Source organism: Prionailurus bengalensis, chromosome X (genome assembly GCF_016509475.1).
Source record: "Prionailurus bengalensis isolate Pbe53 chromosome X, Fcat_Pben_1.1_paternal_pri, whole genome shotgun sequence".
Taxonomy (NCBI): Eukaryota; Metazoa; Chordata; class Mammalia; order Carnivora; family Felidae; genus Prionailurus; species Prionailurus bengalensis.
The window spans coordinates 17,690,753-17,710,785 of NC_057361.1; the positions used below are offsets into that span (position 1 = coordinate 17,690,753).

The 20,033-nt window shown below is 37.6% G+C and overlaps 1 protein-coding gene across 4 annotated transcripts in view; it reads left to right on the forward strand.

Annotated features, from left to right (window-relative positions):
• The first annotated feature begins 2,322 nt into the window (after positions 1-2,322).
• The window catches only part of CNKSR2 (connector enhancer of kinase suppressor of Ras 2), a 301,363-nt gene continuing 283,652 nt past the window's right edge, over positions 2,323-20,033 (forward strand). For 2 of the 4 annotated variants that reach the window (XM_043570940.1, XM_043570941.1), the window contains exon 1: positions 2,323-2,893. In XM_043570940.1, coding sequence (XP_043426875.1) covers positions 2,830-2,893 — 64 coding nt within the window. In that variant the 5' untranslated portion in view covers positions 2,323-2,829. The remainder of the gene's footprint in view (positions 2,894-20,033) is intronic. The other 2 variants (XM_043570943.1, XM_043570942.1) reach the window with 2 other exon arrangements.

A 20,033-nucleotide genomic window follows, 5' to 3' on the forward strand; every position in this document is an offset into this window, starting at 1 on the left:
TATCTCACTCTAAACTTCTTTGCAATATATAGGCTGGTTGCTTGTTAAGCATACCCAATCAGAATATGCAGTTTGGAGTTTCAGTCAAATTTGGTCACTTCCTACATTCTCACAGTTGCTGGTCAGGAACACTTATGGTGACTGACAGACTCCTTTGTAGTTAACTTTCTGATGAGACATATTCACTTAACATTCAATGGACCTTCTCCTTCCAAAGTACTGTTTCGTCTTATGATACATAAACGTTCTTACTAGTTTTAAAAGCTCATATTCTGGGGCGCCTGGGTGACTCAGTTAAGTGTCTGACTTCAGCTCAGGTCATGATCTCACAGTCTGCTGTCAGCACAGAGCCTGCTTTGGATTCCTGTCTCCCTCTCTCTCTGCCCCTCACCTGTTTGTTTTCTCTCTCTCGCTCTCAAAAATAAATAAACATTTAAAAAAAATTTTAACGTTCATATTCTGGAATCACCTTAACTTGGTATTACAATCATGTATCATGACCTCAAACAAATTACTTACCCTCTTTAAGCCTTATTCATTTTTTTTCAACATGTATTAAACAATGTGTAATAAGCTCTGGGAATAGGAAGTGAATGTGATAGCCAAGATTTTCTCAACTGTAAAATGTGACTAATAACAGAGCTGTTTTGAGGATAAAATGTATGTAACATACTTAGCACACTGCTCAATAAAATGTTGTTATTATTAGCAGTATTACTTTGATGAAATTACTTTTAACGTCTCCCTATGACTGTAACCTCTGATTCATGATGGATTTGTATCCATTCCACTTCTGAACATAAAGCTACTCCATAAATTACTGATGCTAAAAATGATCTTTTCTAGAAAATACTGATGCAATGTTGAAAGTCAATTGGAACATAAGCACTCCAAAATATCTTGCACACCTGATTAGCTAAAAAAAAAATTGTAAATCACAGCTATTATCTGGATTGTGAATGGAAGGTGCTATATCTCTGAACCTAGACTTGTCTAGATAATCTTCTAAATTTCTTCCCATATACTTTTAAGTTTGGATTATTAGAAAAATAAACAAGTGTACAGACAGGCCATCTTAAGTTTTACTTGGTTTATATCATTAGCCTGAAAACATCAAAATATTTTAACTACTGTGGTTTGAGTTCTTTGTGTGTGTGTGTGTGTGTGCAGGGATGGCAACTCAAGTCAGTTGAGAAAAGTGGCAGTTCTGCAGCTCATGCAATAGAACTAGAGAAAATGGGTTACTGCAGGAACTGGCAAAAACAAATGACATTATTGAAATGGTTACAGAAATAAAATGAGTTTCTCTTTTACTCAATGGGGCTATTTAAGAATGACAAAGAGAAAACATCTATAATGGTGGTAGAGAGTGTGCATCTATACTTTCCAGGATTATTTGTCATTTACAGTGGTCTCATTAGACAAACTGTCTTTTACTAAGGGTTCATAGTAGCCTCCAAACATTTCTGAAGAACATGAGTTTCGAAGAATCATGTTTACAATTTGTTACTCATTTAAATACCAGTGTTACCCTTTGGTTCTTACATAAGATTATCTGAAAACAAAAGGACATCCTCTAAAATAGGTACTGAGCACTCTCGGCTTTGAAGGAGTTGGCCAAAAACCCAACACAGCGCCCTTTCAAAAGGCACGTGGAGCCGAACCTGTCTCCGTATCACCACGACCAGCAGTTGCAGGTTCCAGGCTCCACGCCTGACTTCCCAGGCCCGGGGCACCACCAGGGGCGGTCCGACAGCACTGGCCATCCTGCCTCGTCATCGCTGCGTGTCTGGCTGGCGGAGCCGGTCACCGTCCGCAGCATTCCTCGCCTAGGTCTCCGCAGGCGTGCGCGAGGCTCGGGAATCACCTCGGAAGCCCACTCAGCAGTGGGGAGGGCGAGAGCGAGGAAAGCCCGGGCTGTCGTTGTAACCCCCGCGCTTCGGCGGTGTCCCCCACCCCTCGGCAGCGCGGCCACAGGTACCTCCTCAGCCGCCTCAGCCTTCAGCGTTCAACTGGTGGGCGGCCCGTCCCGCAGCCGCCACGTCCGCTCAGAATCCCCTCCGAGCCGCCAGCACCTGACTGACCGACCCAGGGCTGGGACTCGCGCGGACACCGCTGCGCACGCGCTCCTAGCGCGCCTCTGTCCCGGGGCGGCTCGCGGGGCGGGAACACGAAGCTGCTAGCCGCCCGCACCTGCCTGACTGACAGACCCCGGGCTCGGGCCTCGTGCTGGAGCGCGCACGCGCACACGCCTCGCGCGCCTGCCGTCGGCCCCGGGGGCGGGACCGCGCGGCAGCGAGCAGGCGGGGGGCTCGTGGCGCGCGCGCCCCGCACCCGAGGGCTGCGGAGAGATATTTTGGGTGGCAGGAGGCCCCTCGTCATTTCCGCCGGGCAGCTTGTGGTGCTCGGGGCTTCACTCCCGCGCTCGAGGCGAGCGAGCAAGTTGGTTGCGGGCGTGCGGCGGCGGCGGCTCCTTTCCTCACCGTCTCGACCCTCGGCGGTGCAAGGCATGAACTGAAGCCCAGGAAGGACGGAGACCCGAGCGGAGTCGGGGAGCAATAGCAGCAGTCGTCTCTGCGGGGACCAAGCAGAGAGTCTGCACTGAGCCGCGACCCCGGCGCGTTTCTCTCCCCGTCGCCGTTCCCACCGCGCTGTCGGCCGTTTGTTAAGAGACATTGAAGCCGCGATACCCAACACACAAAAGCCGTCTTCTCGCCACCCGCCCAGCGAGGCAACGGCCAGCAAAGGACCCCACCTGAGGGCGGCTCGGGCTGCCGAGTTCGTTTTGTGTCTGATCTCCGCGCCCCGCGCGGTAGCGACCCCGTGCTCATGGCTCTGATCATGGAACCCGTGAGCAAATGGTCTCCGAGTCAAGTAGTGGACTGGATGAAAGGTAATGCCCGCTGTGCGGAGGGCGAGGCGATTCTGGGGTCGGTGGTCCCGGAGCGCCAGAGGGATGGGGCGCAGATCAGGGCCGAGCACGCCATCGGGGCTTCCACTGGCTGATTTGTGGTGCGCCGAGGCGACGGCGGGGTCCTCCAGGGCAGGCGGGGGCTCGGGATCTCGATCTCCTATTGTCTTCAGTGGTGGCTCCCCAGCCACAGAGGGGCGCGGAGAGCGCCGGGGTTGCCGGCGCTACCCGATAGGAGGTTAGAAGGCGGGCCGCGGAATCCCGGTGCATCTCGCCCGCTTCCCGCTCCCCACGTCGCCCATAGGCTGGGAGGACGTGGCCACCCTTGTCTCTTCCCCTCAGGGAGGAGCCCCCAGGGACCAGCTCCTCTGCTCATTCCTTCCCGGGCCCCTTTGTTCCCGGGAAACCTAACGCCCCCTCAGCGACTGCCCCTGCCAGGTGCCTTTTCCAGCGCCAACTCTTCCTCCAACTTTTAAGCCCATATAATGGGGTCAGGACGCGGCTGCCTGGGTTTGGATCCCGGTAGCTTCCCCAGGTTGAGCCGAGGATGCTGGGCGGATGCGCTACTTTGGGGGAGAGGAAAACGTGCTTTCCCCTGGGACAGCATCCGCGGTGGTATCTGTTGGCTCCCTCCTGCGCAAACCCCTGCCCACCCCCGCAAACCCTAGCGTCTTTTGCCGCCGCTTCTTCTGACCCGTTGAGGCTTTGGACCTCATGGCTTTTTTATTGGGGCCTCGACGCCAGGTGTAAAGTGATACGCATTCAAGTGCCCCCCCCCCCATTTCTTCCATCTTGAGGGCTCACCCTTTTTTTTCCCTGGCAATTTCTAATAACCGGTTGTAGACACTCGCCCTCCTAGTCGCAAACGTGGGCTTTTTCTTTAGTCCCTGGGCTTTCCTGCCTCACTATCTCCCTCTGTTGTCTGAGTTAAGGGGCTTGTAGAGGATTGCCCCCTCCCCATGAGCACTTCCTCCCCTCATCACCCAGATTCCTAAATTTTGGGGAATTCTGACGGGGATGGATGGGTTGAAATAAAAGACTCTTGACCACACTTGGGAGATGTTAGAGCTTTGCTCGTGGTTATTCCTAGGCACAAACTCTAGTCAAGGACCAAGGGATTACTATTTGTAAAAATGCACGTTGCAAAGATGAGGGAGCCCCTTCTGAGGGCTTGCTTAGCCGACTGACTTTCTAAGCTCCGGGTACTTTAGAACGAAAGGTAGGGTCATTGGAAGTGATTAAGAACGACAGAGAGAAAGTCTATTTTTTTGCCCCTTTTACGAACCTTTTCAGCCTCTTGCTTATTCTTACGGATTTTCCTTATTACATTTGTTTTCTTTTTATTCCCTTGCTTGCCCCTTTATTCCTCGTTTAGTTTTTTTCTTTTCTAATATGTGAAAGTGCTTCGTAACTGCAAAGCACAGTACACTTGAGAGTCTATTGAATTAAGTGGAATTAATTATCGACTGCCCCCCTGTGTGCGATGCATTGTGCTAAGGTGCCATGGGTGCCATGACTAAGACAAAGTCCTGCAGTGGCTCATCTTTTCTGTTTCTTCTTTTCATATTTGCTATTGAAATTCTGCTTTCCTAGATTTCCACCAACCCCCACCCCCTTTGGATTGTCAGAGACAAACATCTGCCTTCTCTGTTTTTCAGTCATGGGATAAACAGCCAGGCTACACGCAAGAAGCAAGAATGCTTAATTAAAACCTTTTTTTCAATTTGCCTAAAAGGTTACTTTAGTTGGAATCTATACTGAAATACTCAACAAAAAGCTATCTTGGCTCCATGGGAGTCTGATTACCTTCAGAGACTACCTCTCACAAATTCCCATGATGCTTGTAGTGAGTGATGCATACTCCATCTTCTTTGCCTCCACTCTCCCAGTATAATCTTGCAGTTCTTCTTTATCTACAGTTTAGGTCCACTGAAACAAGTAGAACATGTGATATACATATTCTGACACGCGTTATTAGTTTTCCAGAACACTACTCCTTTAAAGATCTCTCCAGCCCTTTAAAAATCTCTCCAGTCTAAAATGAGCATCTTTGAAGTTGGGCTAACATTGTTAGCTGTGATTTTAAATGATTGTCATATGTAAGTTGAATAACTTGTTTTCATACCTGTTGGTGATACATTTTAGAGCTATTTGAAAAGATCAAGCAAGTAGCCAAGATATAATTTGTGTATTTTTGAACACATTAGACTGGAAGAAAAAACCAGTGTCATTATCTGTATATTTCAAGTCCCAAACTGCTTACTGCTGAAATTTCTATAATATTCATATAAATTTGATTTAAGATATTATCATAAAATAAGATTTTGAAAAATAGTTGGATAAAATGAACATTTCCTCAAGTTGTAATTACATTGTTACCTTAATTTTTTCTCCCTACACTTTTCCTCAAATAAGCTTTATAAAACACATTAAAAATATTTTCCCCCTTTTCTCAGATGCAGTAATGTTTAAAACTCAACTAATTTAGGCTGTAGCTTTGGAATGACTAAACTTCATTTGGTGTTGTATAAGATATTGTGTTACAAAAACAGTAACAAAGAATGAATAGGACTTTTAAACAACTGCAACATTGTAGGAGTTCTTCAAAGCATGCTCCTATGTGACAGTTTCATCATCCTTAACATTTAAAATATATGGCATAGGCTCTCAGCTAGTCACAATCATAAATAGTTGTGGTTTTTTTTTAGTAAGGTACATGGTTTATGCTCTTTCTAGGGTATTTTTCTCTTTACTAAACAGGAAAGGAGCCATTGAGCATATAAAAATAGCATGGCCATATATTCATGCTTCTAGACAATTTATACAAATGGTATAGAAACTCAGCAGAGATGGAAATGAAGGGGAAAAAATGAGCTAATGAGATTATTAAGCTTTGGTAGCATATTTTCAAGATTATTCATGAAGGACCATTTCTACATTGCAATTCATTTTGATCTTTTTTATTAAAATATATTTGAGGGAGACAAATATTAAATTTATATATTAATTATGATTAAAGATATAAGGAAACACTTACATTATTTTTTGCTCACCCCCGACTCCACTATTTGTAAAATCCAATACTCATTGAATTTTCTCCTGATAATAAAAATTTGATGTGGCACACTGTCAATGTTAGTTACTGTAAATATATGAACTCCTCATAAGTCAGTAAAATACGCAGTTACATTCCAGAAATCTTGATAGTACTTCAGGGAATTTGGAAATAAATAACCTCAAAATTAATTTTGAAAATTAATTATAGGGGTTCCTGGGTGGCTCAGTCGGTTAAGCACCGACTTCAGCTCGGGTCATGATCTCACAGTCCGTGAGTTTGAGCCCTGCATCAGGCTCTGTGCTGACAGCTCAGAGCCTGGAGCCGGCTTTGGATTCTGTCTCTCTCTCTGCCCCTCCCCTACTCATGCTCTATCTCTCTCTGTCTCTCAAAAATGAATAAATGTTAAAATTTTTTTTAACTCATTTTATAAAAGTATTTTTTGAGAAAATCAAGTGTTCATCATTTAGCATTTGAAACAGCCCTTTTTTTCAATAGGAAATTGCATTCGATCCTCTTATAGTTTTGACAAAATTGTGAAATGTAAACCTTTTTAGAGTAAAGGCCAAGCCTTTATTGGAAGAAGGTATAGGTTAAAAAGTAGGCCAGTAATGGTTTCTAATTTTTGCTCAGTGTTTTACTCTAAAATACATCATATCTCAGTTCTTATCTGTTCACTTGCAGGACCTGTAGAAATACTTCATAATCTGTAGTTGTTTGATTTACTTTTTTGCCAACTGAAATATAGCAAAAATGTTTGAACACTTCAGGCCCCTATTATTAATTTCATTATTAATTTTCCTTGTCCATGTCACACCCAATAATTCAATTTTCTTCTTCTCACACTTTTTCCAACTTTGAAACTCCTTCAAAATATCCATATGACTAAGATATTTTCTGTGACCAGCTCCCTTCATGGCATTTTTTTTTTCCAGTGCTCTTTAATCCCTTTTCTGATCAAACAAAATGCATTATTGTTTTTGGAGTCAATCAACAGGCCCTGCTTTGCTGGTCTCCTCTTATGGTCTCTGTGACTTAACTCTTTCTACTCTTGTAATATGATTCCTAAAATTTTAAATTTTAAGATAGCTTTTTGCAAACCATCCCACAGTTAACTGCTCTGCTCTTTCCTGTTTACTATAAACCATTTTCTTTAAAAACCATTCCCTAACTTCTACTTTCTGTCCTGATGACTCAGCCATCTTGAGGATAGAAAATGAAACACATTATTTTAGGTATAACAAACAAAGATAAAGCCAACACTTTGCATACAACCCTACAAAAGAGGAAAATGCAGTGATAAAGTAAGGCCTATTTATTATTAAAGTTAAATGCTACAAGGAGAATGTATCTGATAAAGAAATTTTGACAGGCACAATGCTCTCGAGTAGTTCCCGCACCATAGGACCTAGAGCTGAGGTTGAAATTTATTTTAATTAGATAAAAAAAAAATGTCAAATTTTTGAGTTAAACTGTCTTGAGAGAAACAGAGGAAAAAAATTTCTGGCAGGAACTTGAGAAGTTCATACTGTGCATACAGTGCATATGTAAGAAGAAAATATGTTAAACTCAAATGATCAAACTGGTCGTATCACTTACTTTTGAAAAATTAGGGTTTTTTTCTCAATTGCAGGATGACTACATAGTCAACAACAATCACCTGCTTTGGATTTGACATTTTTTGAAACTGAATACTTGTCATTTCACACAAAGAAGAAACTTACCTTTTCTGTACATAGAGTTTAGTTCACAGGGAACATCATTTTATTTATACTATCTTTAACATTTGTTCTTTAAGGTAACATTCATGATTTAGTGCAGATTAGGAAAAAAAAGTATATTTATGTAGGTATATTCTGGTGCTTAGAGATTATTTACTCAGTACTTCTGCATGGAAGGGGCTTTAATGGATTGTTTTAAATAAATTATTCTCTGCTTTGGTGAAATTAGTCTCTTGTAAGGGAAGGCAGTGACATTGACAAGCCTAAGCCAAGACAGAGACCGGTGCCAACTACAACATTTGCTAAATTTAAAAAAACATTTGCGGGGCGCCTGGGTGGCGCAGTCGGTTAAGCGTCCGACTTCAGCCAGGCCACGATCTCGCGGTCCGTGAGTTCGAGCCCTGTGTCAGGCTCTGGGCTGATGGCTCAGAGCCTGGAGCCTGTTTCCGATTCTGTGTCTCCCTCTCTCTCTGCCCCTCCCCCGTTCATGCTCTGTCTCTCTCTGTCCCAAAAATAAATAAACGTTTAAAAAACAAAAACAAAAACATTTGCATTATGTATACAAGCACCAATGGAAAGACAGGATGATGCTTTTAGTAAGTCGGAGAAATCCATGGGGAAGGTGGGGTTTTAACAACTTTTTACACAATTTACTTAACTAATTTATATTCTTAGATGGATTTAGTCCATATGCAGAGGCACAGCAGGAGACTCTAGAGTTGAAATGAGGTTATTAACCAGAGGGGTTATGTCTAAGTTTGTCTGGTTGAAGGAGAGAGGTGGGCAGTAGAGGGAAAGTGAGGGTGGAGCCATGAGTAGGTGGCACAAAAGTACAAGAACAAATCTGCATTTTACAAAGACAATAAAACTCTCATCATGTCCTGAGTTTAAATAAATACCACATTATAAAACCTTGGCTGCCAAAAATAAGCCCACAAAGAGTGTGTATTGAATTAGTACAGCTGTTTCAAATCTGTTTCTTAGGAATAATTTGGAAATAATGTTTAAGTGAGTTATTTTGAAAATTAATTACATCATTAACATTATGTTGTTGGATATTTAGAATTTTACTCATCCAAATTCTGATATGAAAAATGAAGATAGACTTAAATATTGCTATTGTTCTTAAAACAATGATAAATTTTCATTTTCATGTATAACAGAGTGATCTCAGATTAGGACTTAAATTTGTTCTTAATAACTTTTAGATTTCTATGTGACTTCACTACAGCCCTCAACACATAAGGTTTATTGTGAAAGATGAAGGATTAGCTTTTATGAAGAGTGCTAGAAGAATAGATCATCTGTAGTAATTTAAGAAAGGGAAGTGAGAGTAAGTAATTTGAAAAAAAATACAGTCTAAAGATTTTAATTTTTTTTATTTTTGTAAATGTTACCCCCTTTTAAAATATTTTATTTCCTTTTGAGAGAGAGAGAGAGAGGGAGAGAGAGACACACAAGTCGGCGAAGGGCCGAGACAGAGAGAGAGAGAGAGAGAGAGAGAGAAAGAGAGAGAGAGAGGGATGGAGAGAGAGGGAGGGAGACAGAGGATCTAAGGCAAGCTCTTTGCTGACAGCAAAGAGCCCAACGTGGGATTCAAATTCACGAACTGTGAGATCATGATGTGAGCTGAAGTCAGACGCTCAACAGACTGCGCCACCCAGGCACCCCAAAAGCTTTTTATTTTTTAAGACTTTGCCATAGTTTAGTGTCCACTAAAGAAAAGCAAATAGTCTTCACTACAGGATCTTTGTGTTGAATAACACTCATTGAGTGAATTCACAGTTTTCATGCATATCATAGCTTTCTGTTCCCCAAAATGGAACATTTCTGTTGTTGTGGGAACTAAATGATCAAAAGAAGACAAGGAGTTGATTTTTGCTAAGTATTTTAAAACATTGTTTTTGTATTAAAACAAACATAGATATTATATTCATGGTGTAGAGGGTGCCTGGGTAGCTCAAGTGGTTGAGCATCTGACTTCTGCTCAGGTGATGATCTCATGGTTGATGAGGTCGAGCCCCGTGTTGGGCTCTGTGCTGACAGCTCAGAGCCTGGAGCCTACTTCAGATTCTGTCTCCCTCTTTCTCTGCCTTTCCCCCACTTATGCTCTGTCTCTCTCTGTCTCAAAAATAAATAAACATTAAAAAATTAAAAATATATATTCATGGTGTAGAAAGCAAAGTTGGCATGATTTTAAAGATGAGACCAGAGGCTTTACAGGAATTTAAGCTTGCAGCAAGCTGTTTCAAACCACATTTCCCAGACCTTCCAGGGTTATGAGTATACTTCATTCAGCAATTATGGATACATCAGTGGAAACGTTTGAGAAACGCTGGTTTGGGTTTAAGAAAGGTAAAATTAATGTCCTTCCTCTTTTTCTCCTATTGCAAGGTACCAAACTCAGTCAAGGTCATGATAATTATAGTATCTTACTTTTTTGTTTGTTTGTGTGTGTGTGTGTGTGTGTGTGTGTGTGTGTGTGTGTGTTTGATCCATAAACTTCTTGGGAATGTTTTCATCTTATCCAATCCTCTCACTTCTCACCCCATCAGCTTAAAAATTTTAATGGCTTCTCCCTGTTTTTAGGATAAAGATCAGAGTCCTTAATATGGCATGTAAGACCATTGAAGGTTGGCTATTGCCTTTGAAGTAAGCCTTATTCCTGGTACTAGTTATACTGGCTTTCAATTTTGTTTGCCTACCACTGAGCCTTTGCACTTAATACAGTATCTCTTGCCTCTTTTCTTCATCCATTTAAATCCTACTCATCCATCAGACACATCTCAAGCCTCCCCTACTACACCACAGAAAAGCTTTCTCCATTGCCACAGTCACATCAAATCCTCAATTGTGTGCTCTCCTGGTACTATTTGTATCTTTGTCCCATATGCCAGTTTTATTTTTACATTAATTTCTATGGTTATTTGTTGAGGGCAGGGACATCATCTTATTTGCATAACAATTCAGAAGAAAGTATCTGGTGAAAAGCAGGCACTCAGGAAATATTTGTTGAGTGAAGAAATACATACGTATTCACAAATTACTGGTCTGAGAGCAAATCTGCTCTCCTAAATGACGATGCATGTAAAGTCCCTTATAATACTCTAATGAATACTTCAGTGCCAAGTTGTATACTGTGTGCCAGAATAGAGTGGAAGGGTTGCTTTAATTCATAGTTGTATCACTCTAGCCAATTCATAGTTTAGATTCATTATGGCCTAAATCATAGTTTAGATTCATTTTGTTAAGAAATGTTAATAATTTCAATGAATCTACGACACTTCTGTTTTTAAGCTGTGAATATTATTTGCTGATGTCACTTAATTGGCCAACACAATAGGCAAACATTGCTTAAAAAATTAAAACATACCCCTTAAGAATTTAAATTTATTTTTTATGCAGATTTTCTAACTGTTTCTTCATTTTGGTGTTTTTAAAAGAACTCTATGCATTTTGGAATGCATGGTAGAGTGAAATTGATAAATGCTTTAAGTTTCTCTTATGAAAAGAAAAAATTCATGTAACAAATTAAAATGTATTTTTCTCTTGTGAGAAGAAAATGTCTTTTATTTGTTAACTTGGAGGATAAAAATGGAAAAATTGCTTTTAATTTAATAAGAAGCATTATGTTTATTACATTTAATGTTGAATTGATATTATTTATTAATAGGAATAAAACTCAGATATTTAAAAATGCATCTTAAATCAGAATTTTTTATATAATTTTCCTTCCCTCCTGATTTTGGTAAATGAATTTTAACTTTTTAAAGTAGGTATAAATTTGGGCTAATTTTTGAACGGCACTTGTTAAGAACCTATGTAGAGTTATTGTGAAGCGTAACTTTTTGAATATATGTGCCTCATTTGGATTTTTTTGTTAATTACATGTTACTGGATAATCAAATAGAAAGTAATAGGAGATTTTTCTAATAAAGCAAGCCCCTACCTACAAATTTACAATGGTTACAGTATAAATCAGAGTAAATGAAAAAATTCTTAAACTTTTTTAACTGTTTATTTATTTTTGAGAAACAGAAAGAGAGAAAAGGAGAGAGAGCACGAGTGGGGGAGGGACAGAGAGAGGGAGACAGAGGATCCTAAGTGGGCTCTGTGATGACAGCAGAAAACCCAATGTGGGACTGGAACTCACTAATCATGAGATCATGACCTGAGCCAAAGTTGGACACTTAACCAACTGAGCCACCCAGGCACTCCAGAATAAGTGAAAATTTTAAGACTTTAACATAGCTTTTTGTATATCTGTTAACTCTTAAGAAACACCACCTTTAGACTTAACCTTTCTAGTTAGTAGTATAAAACAATGTTTTGCAATTGTGCCCTGATTTAAATTGCAAATAATGTACAATACACTAAATACAAATAAATTGCAAATACAAATTACAATATGATAGAATTTTTTAAACTTTAAAGATGTATTTAATTTCTGATTGGTTTTAATTTACATTACAGTCATTAATTTTTTTTTATTTAAACAAATTTTTTTAACCTTTATTATTTTAGAGAGACAGAGAAAGACAAAGTGTGAGTGGGGGAGGGGCCAAGAGAGAAGGAGACACAGAATCCGAAGCAGGTTCCAGGCTCTGAGATCATGACCTGAGACAAAGTCGGACACTCAGTCGACTGAGCCACTCAGGCACCCCCAGTAATTAATTTCTAATAAAAGTTTTCATTAATCTTACTCTTGCAATTTCAGGAAAGAAAGGGTAGTGGGTATTTGCATAAATTTATTGAATTTTAAAATTTACTGAGTACGATAACTGCAATTTTAGTTTTCTGTGTTCATCTACTGAATACTTTGTCACAACATAAAATTGTTTTAAAAACTATTAAATAAGCCAAATTCAAAATGGCATTAAGGTATTATAGTTTGCCAAGATAAAAAGATTGTTATATCCACTACTTTTTATCCAGCGGAAACAAAAATACTTCTTTGAAAAGATATATGCGCCCCAATGTTTTTTGAGCATTATTTACAATAGCCAAGATATGGAAACAACCTAAGTGTCCATCAATAGGTGAATGGATAAAGAAGATGTGATACACACACACACACACACACACACACACACATACACAAACACACAGATGAATATTACTCAGCCTTAAAAAAGAATGAGATCTTGTCATTTATGATAACATGAATGGACCCAGAGGGTATTATGCTAAGTGGAATAAATCACAGAAAGACAAATATCATATGAATTCACTTATATATGGAATCTAGAAAACAAAAGAACTAACAAAAAACACAAACAGACTCATAAATACAGAGAACAAACTGGTAATTGTTGGAGGGGAGAGTTGGGGGATGAGTAAAACAGGTGAAGGGGATTAAGAGGTACAAACTTTCAGTTATAAAATAAGTCATGGAGATGAAAAGTACAGCATAAAGAATAAAGTCAATAATACTGTAATAACATTGTATGGTGACACACAGTGACTATACTTATAGTGGTAAACATTACATAATATACAGAATTGTTGAATAACTATGTTGTACACCTGAAATTAATATAACATGTCAATTATACTTCAATAATAAAAATTTTTAAAACACATAAAAGCATTACATAACTAGTATCAAGTATAACACAATCTCTTTTATATTTACTTGACATTAATGTTCTTGGAAATTAGTTTCATTAGGTGGGTTACAAAGTCTTCTGATAAGGTGATAGATAAGAAGAAACCACATTGTTAGTTGTTTTTAAAGTGTTGCCCAATACCCTTTTTTTGTTTGTTTGGATTTTTTATTTTATGTCAGCTACATCTGCTATTTTTAAAATGGGCTTGCAACATGTTTTCTCAAATAATATTTACAACAAATCAGTTGAAGACTGGCTTTGATCCTGGATTTTACTTTTTTCAACTTGTTCACCAAAAATTATGAAAATCTATTTTCTAGCAAGTCATTAGATTTATAATGTGATTTATTTTTTAAGTTAAAGAGAGAATCTTTTAATGTTTATTTATTTTATTTTTGAGAGAGAGAGAGAGAGAGAGAGAGAATCTGAAGCAGGCTCCAGCTGACAGCTCAGAGCCCGACACAGAACTCGAACCCATGAACTGTGAGATCATGATCTGTGCCAAAGCTGAATGCTTAACTGACAGAACCACCCAGGTGCTCCTATAATGTGATTTATTAATAAAAACTTTTAAAATACTGACCTTAAATAATTACACTGAATGATTAATTTCAACATTAGCTGAATTCTTATTATAATTTTAGTATATACTATATATAGTATAAATTTAGTATGTTATATATATATACATATATATATGAGTTTATTTCATATACTTTTTTTTGCTTTCAACCATCTACATTGTTTTCAAAATGTTTGATAGTCCTGGGATGTTGTGATTTTTTTTCCCTTGGCTGAACAGAAAATTCATACTTTAATTTCATGTAATTCATTTATATATTAACTCTCAAAGCAAACCACTGAGCTGTTAAAAACATATAAAAGAGAAAGTGTTATAGAGTTTTTGTTAATGGTGCTCAAAACAGACATGTAGTTCAGTTGCTGGTTTTCCTTCCCACTTGCCAGAACCTACGTGGATGCTGAGTTCAATGTGGTAAATATCCATTGTGCATGACAGGGCTTAGCCGCTCCTTCCCAGTTTCCCTCCATAGTAGACTCCATGGTGAGTCTGTGGCAGTCTCTGTTGACATCACTGTTGTATTAAATCAGTGGCAGAGGTTTTCTTATCTAAAAGACTGTTCTTTTCCTTCTACCTGTCAGATCCAAGGTTTTCAGTTTGATGTTGAATTGTCACACACAGAGAAGCTTGATCTATTAAATATTTAGGAGTAGATAATTTTTCTTTCTACTCTGTCTCTAGACATAATGCTGTAAGTATATTTATGGTAAAAATATGTTAATTCATATCTCATCTATTTGGGATTTGTGATAATTATAGTAGGTTCTTATTGAAATTTACTCTTAATATGTGAAGGAAGGGTTTGCTGATCAATCCAATAATGCAAACAAGATTAGAAAGAATTTGACCCTGGAGGATACAGTGTTTTCAAGTACTGTACTTTGCCAGGAGCCATTTCCATACTGGAAATCTGCTAACTAGAAGTGAGTTGTATTTTTAATTAGAATTTCTGCATATTTGGAGTCATGATTTTTAATTTTTTTCAGAATATTTTTGTAAACATTCTGTGATACAGCTTGTTTTTTCCTCTCATTCTCCAAAGTTAGGAAGTTTTCATGTCTATTTTTAGTAGTAGTCCTTAAAACAAAGAACCATTATTGACACCTTTTTACAGGTAAGGTACAGAGAAATTAAGGAGCTCAACAGGGATTATACAACCATTCAGTGATGGAATGAGGTTGGACATCAATTTTTTTCCCCCTGTTGGATTGGATTTACACTTTAATAGCTCAAGGACACAATTCAGGTTTGTACATGATTATCTTCATACTTGACTTTTATTTTTTTTAAGTTTTTGTTTAAATTCCAGTTCATTGGGGTGCCTGGGTAGCTTAGTTGGGTCATCATCTGACTTTTGATTTCAGTTCAGGTCATGATCTTGTGCTTCACGAGACTGAGCCCCACGTGGGGCTCTGCACTGACAACATGAAGCCTCCTTGGGTTCTCTCCCTCTCTCTCTGTCCCTCCCCTGCTCTCATGCTCTCTAAAATAAATAAATAAATAAATAAATAAATAAATAAATAAATAAATAAATAAATAAATAAATAAAATTCCAGTTAAAATGCAGTATAATATTAGTTTCAGGTGTACAATATAGTGATTGAACACTTCCATACCAGACTTGATTTCTAAAAAATTTCCTAAATTTTCCACCCTGTAAAAATTGGTACCATATAGTATACAGTAAAGAGCACTTTGGAATCAGATGCCTGGGTTAGATATATCCAGACTCTATTACTTCCTAGCTGTGTGATTTTTGAGGGAGAATTTAATTGCCAGATTTTCTCATTTTTGTAAAATAGGGGTGATAATATTACCTACCTTGTAAGGTTTGTGGTATACTTAAAATAATGCCTGGTACATAGTAAGTTCATGGTAAATGTCAGCTCTTTTTTTTTTTTTGCATTCTGTTGGTAGTCTTCAGAGGCACAACTAATAATAGATAGTATTTATTCAGTACTTACTACATACCATTTACTGTGCTAGATGCTTTCTCTGCATTATTTTATCCCTATTCTAGCCCTGAAAGGTTGGAATTATCCCTGTTTTACAAATGAAGACACTTTAGCTTAGAAACATTGAATGACTTGTTCTATATACTCAATTACTTAGTGTGCACGTGTTCAATAAATATTTTAAAGAATGAATAAATAATAAGTGGAAGAAACAGAATTTGAATTTGAATAGGTTTCTAACTGGTTCCAAAACATATAATATTTCCACCTTGGCTTTCTACCAGAGATAGATGTGAAATGAGAGGACTCCTGGGAATACTTTCAAAGATGTGCATGTCCTCTCCCTCAGACCTACCTTCTATTGTGTGTGGTAAGATAGACTATGGTTCTTGGGTCCTTTTGGCCTCTAGAGGTAGGTGGGTGTGTGTTGAGGTATTTCTGCTTCAAGTAGGACTTTAGCCAGTGACAAAGATAACACATATAATTGTAGTCTTGGTGACATTTTCCTGATTTGACATAAACCTCAGGAGTTTGATTCTCACCTCTGCTTAGTCTAGACCTAGGCAAAATATCTGCTTAAGACCACTGCTACTACCCACCCAGTGCTAGATGCTTTGTTCTATATTGCACTGTTAGGTTATAATATGTAAAGTAATTAAAATTTAAATAAAAAATTAAGGTATTAATAAAAATACATGGTGCCTTATAATAGATGTTCATAACAGCTTTACATTATACCAGAAGTAATGGCTTCTGTTATATTCTTTTGTTCAGCTTTACTTAGCAGTGGTTAGCAATTGCTATCTGCATTTCATTAGTGTGTCTTTGAACAGAAGACTTTAATCAGTGCATTCCTATAGCTTTGAAACCCTTACCTACCTATCAGATAGTAGGTTTTCCCCCCAAATTGTTTTGTTTTGTTTGGAAACTCTTTATCATCAACGAAATTGTGATATGATATGCTAGCATAGTTAATCACAAATTAATTGTAATGGTCAAAAGCTACTGTGAAATCAATGTAAAATATGGAGTGGTCAAGTTGAAGTAGAGATGTTTGATCAGTTGAGTACTTATAAAATGGTAATGAAAGGTAAAATTCCATCTACATTATATTTTAAAATGATACACAGGGGAAACAAAACAGATCAACATATGGGAAGGAAAAACCAAAGAGGGAAGCAAACCATGAGACTCTTAACCATAGAGAACAAACTGAGGGTTGATGGAGGGGAGACAGGTGGGGGATGGGCTAAACAGGTGATGGACATTAAGGAGAGCACTTGTGATGAGTACTGGGTGTTATATGTAAGTGATGAATCACTAAATTCTATTCCTGAAACCAATATTGCACTATATGTTAAGTAGAATTGAAATAAAATTTTGGAAAAAGAAAATAAAATGATACACATGGTTTTGCATGTGTGTGATGTGTGTGTGTGTATATATATATACACATACACCTATATATACACACATATACATATGTATATACACATATATATATACATATGTATATATATATTCATTCTAGTATGTATATAGGAACATAAAGTTGGATTTGTTCAGAGCAAAAACACAAAGATAATATTTCTTATTTTTCTTTGTTTTTCTTTAATGGAATTGAGGTGAGTTTGCTTTAGACTGGAAGTATTAAAATAAGGGAAAACAACTTAAATTGTTCATTGCTTGTGGAGAGAATAATTTAAAGTTTCTCACTTTGAAAGTTATGACAGTACCCAGGACAATAAGCAAAAAAAAGAAAAAAAACTCTGGTAATTACCAGCTGTTTTGAAGTTGCCTTAGTATTTTGTCCATTGGGTATGTAAAGCACCTTTTCTAAAGTGCTCATTATCTTTTAAAATACATACGAATTAAGATTAATTTTCTTTGGGGATGTTTGAGAATTTTATTACTTTCCTTGAAATAATTATTGACATTCCATGTTAATAAGCATTCTGGTAGAGATAGACTTTTAAATATGCTAACACCATGAATCTCCATCTGCATTAATTTTAAGATGTTTCTTATTTAATGTTTAAAGGAAATGGTTTCTAAGTTGGGGATTTTCTTTCACATGAGGCTGCTTTGCCACCTTATTCTTATATTTGTCACCAATACACAAAGAAGTTAAATATATAAGAATAATAGCTATGGATCTAATAACCTTTCTCTCCCGAGTGACACACCAGTAATTAGAAAACAAAAAATTAAAGCTGGTATGTATTTCTAAAAAGTAAGGACTTAAAAATATATGCATCACACCCATTCACCCCTATAACACGATTATCACACCAAAATTTATTTCTTTATATCATTAAATATCTAGTGGTTCAAATTTCTAGTTTCAGCAATGTTATAAACATTTTTACAGTGTTTTTCTTAAATCAGGAAGAAAAGTGTAAACACTGTAGTGTACCTTATTTTTTCCCTACATCAATTCTTTAGGACCCAATTACCTTATGTAATATCTCCTGAAGTAAAACTCATAAATAATATAGCCTAACTATTAGTATAATATTTAAAAATTACTGTAATGACCATATTGTAATAAAAAATAATTTGTAAAAATAAAATAGATTTCTATGTGTAGGTGCTCAATATAACTATATCAGGAGAAATTAATTGATATATTTCCCTACTTATAATGAGCATTTCTGGATTTAAGAGAAGTAGTAAGTTCAGAAGTCATTCCATATAAATACAAGAATATGGAAGAGCAGATGACATGATAGACACTGGACTAAAAGTGATTATTAGGAGAAGTAGTACAAGCTAGGCTTGTTTGATATGTCATCCTAATAATTCCCATTGAGTATTTAAAAGTCATGTGGGAAGGAACCACAGCTTTTGGGAGGAATGGCAGACTCTGGGGTTGGGACAGAATATTTAAGGTGAGCCTGGAGCATCTTTCATTGCCAGAAAGTAAGGAAGTGCTCAAAAACACAATGAGAGCATGTCGAAGACTTGGGATCCATTCTGAAGGAGGTCTCACTGGTTAAAACTGTAACAATGTGAGCAAGAAAGTAGTATTGGATTATAAATCAGTATATAAAACAAATATCCATGAATCCATACTGATGTAAATAAACATCTGAATAAATAAAGAAATGAGGGAAAAGAGAAAAATCTCCCATACAGAGAAATCCTTGGACATAAGAGTGTGCTATTTCTAAACTTGTTAACAAAACCTGATTCCCAATACTCCTTTTAATTGTAGTTTCTGAGTCTTGCAAACACTATCTAGGAATGTTAAACAAGGCATGAAAATTTTTGAGCAAATAAATGTTGTAGGTTATAATAATGGATTTTAAGCTGAATATATAAATGCGAGTGTAAATACATGCACGTATTTACTTAGGGCATATATTTGCCTGGGGCAGATATACTGAAATTGAATATAGCTAAATGACCTTTTCTCACTGCTTTTCTGGAAAGAAGTCAACATTTTTCTTTTTGTCATTAAATATTACACCTTGTTTTCGTTGTATTATGGGATCGTGTAGTGTGTTAGTAGCTAGGCTTGGAAATTAGGGTGGTTATAACTTAAGGCCTCTTTTGGTCACATATCTAAGAAATTATATTTCAAAATAGAACTACTTTAAAATTTATTTTTGCGAAAGGGAGAGAGAACTGAGCAGGGTAGAGACAGGGAGAGAGAGAATCCCAAGCAGGCTCCGAACTCTCAGTGCAGAGCCTGGTGTGGGGCTCCATCCCACGAACGGTGAGATCATGACCTAAGCTGAAATCAAGAGTTGGACACTTAACCGACTGAGCCACCCAGGAGCCCCCCAAAACAGAACTACTTTAATACTTGCACTTTATTCCTGTATCTTTTTGATTAAGCTCTTCCATGTTTCTTAGTTTACTAGTGTGAACATTCTAAAAGGAGCAAGCTCTGGTAATAAGTAGATAAAACTGACCAGGAATTTGATGCATTAACCTGATAACTTTTCTTGCCACAATAATATCGAAATGTTATAGTTATCACAGTTTCAACTTACTTGATTCTTTGTTATTAATCCACATCTGTAAAAACGTGAAGTTTTGCTGATGTTGATGTGAATGTATTAGAATTGTCTTCCTGGATTGCTACTAAATGTCTTCTTCTTTTTCCAACTTTATGCTCTATGATTATGAGCCAAGATAAGCCTTAATGTGTTCTCTGTGAAATGCTTCTGCTTTTTGTACAAAGTGGTGTTTCT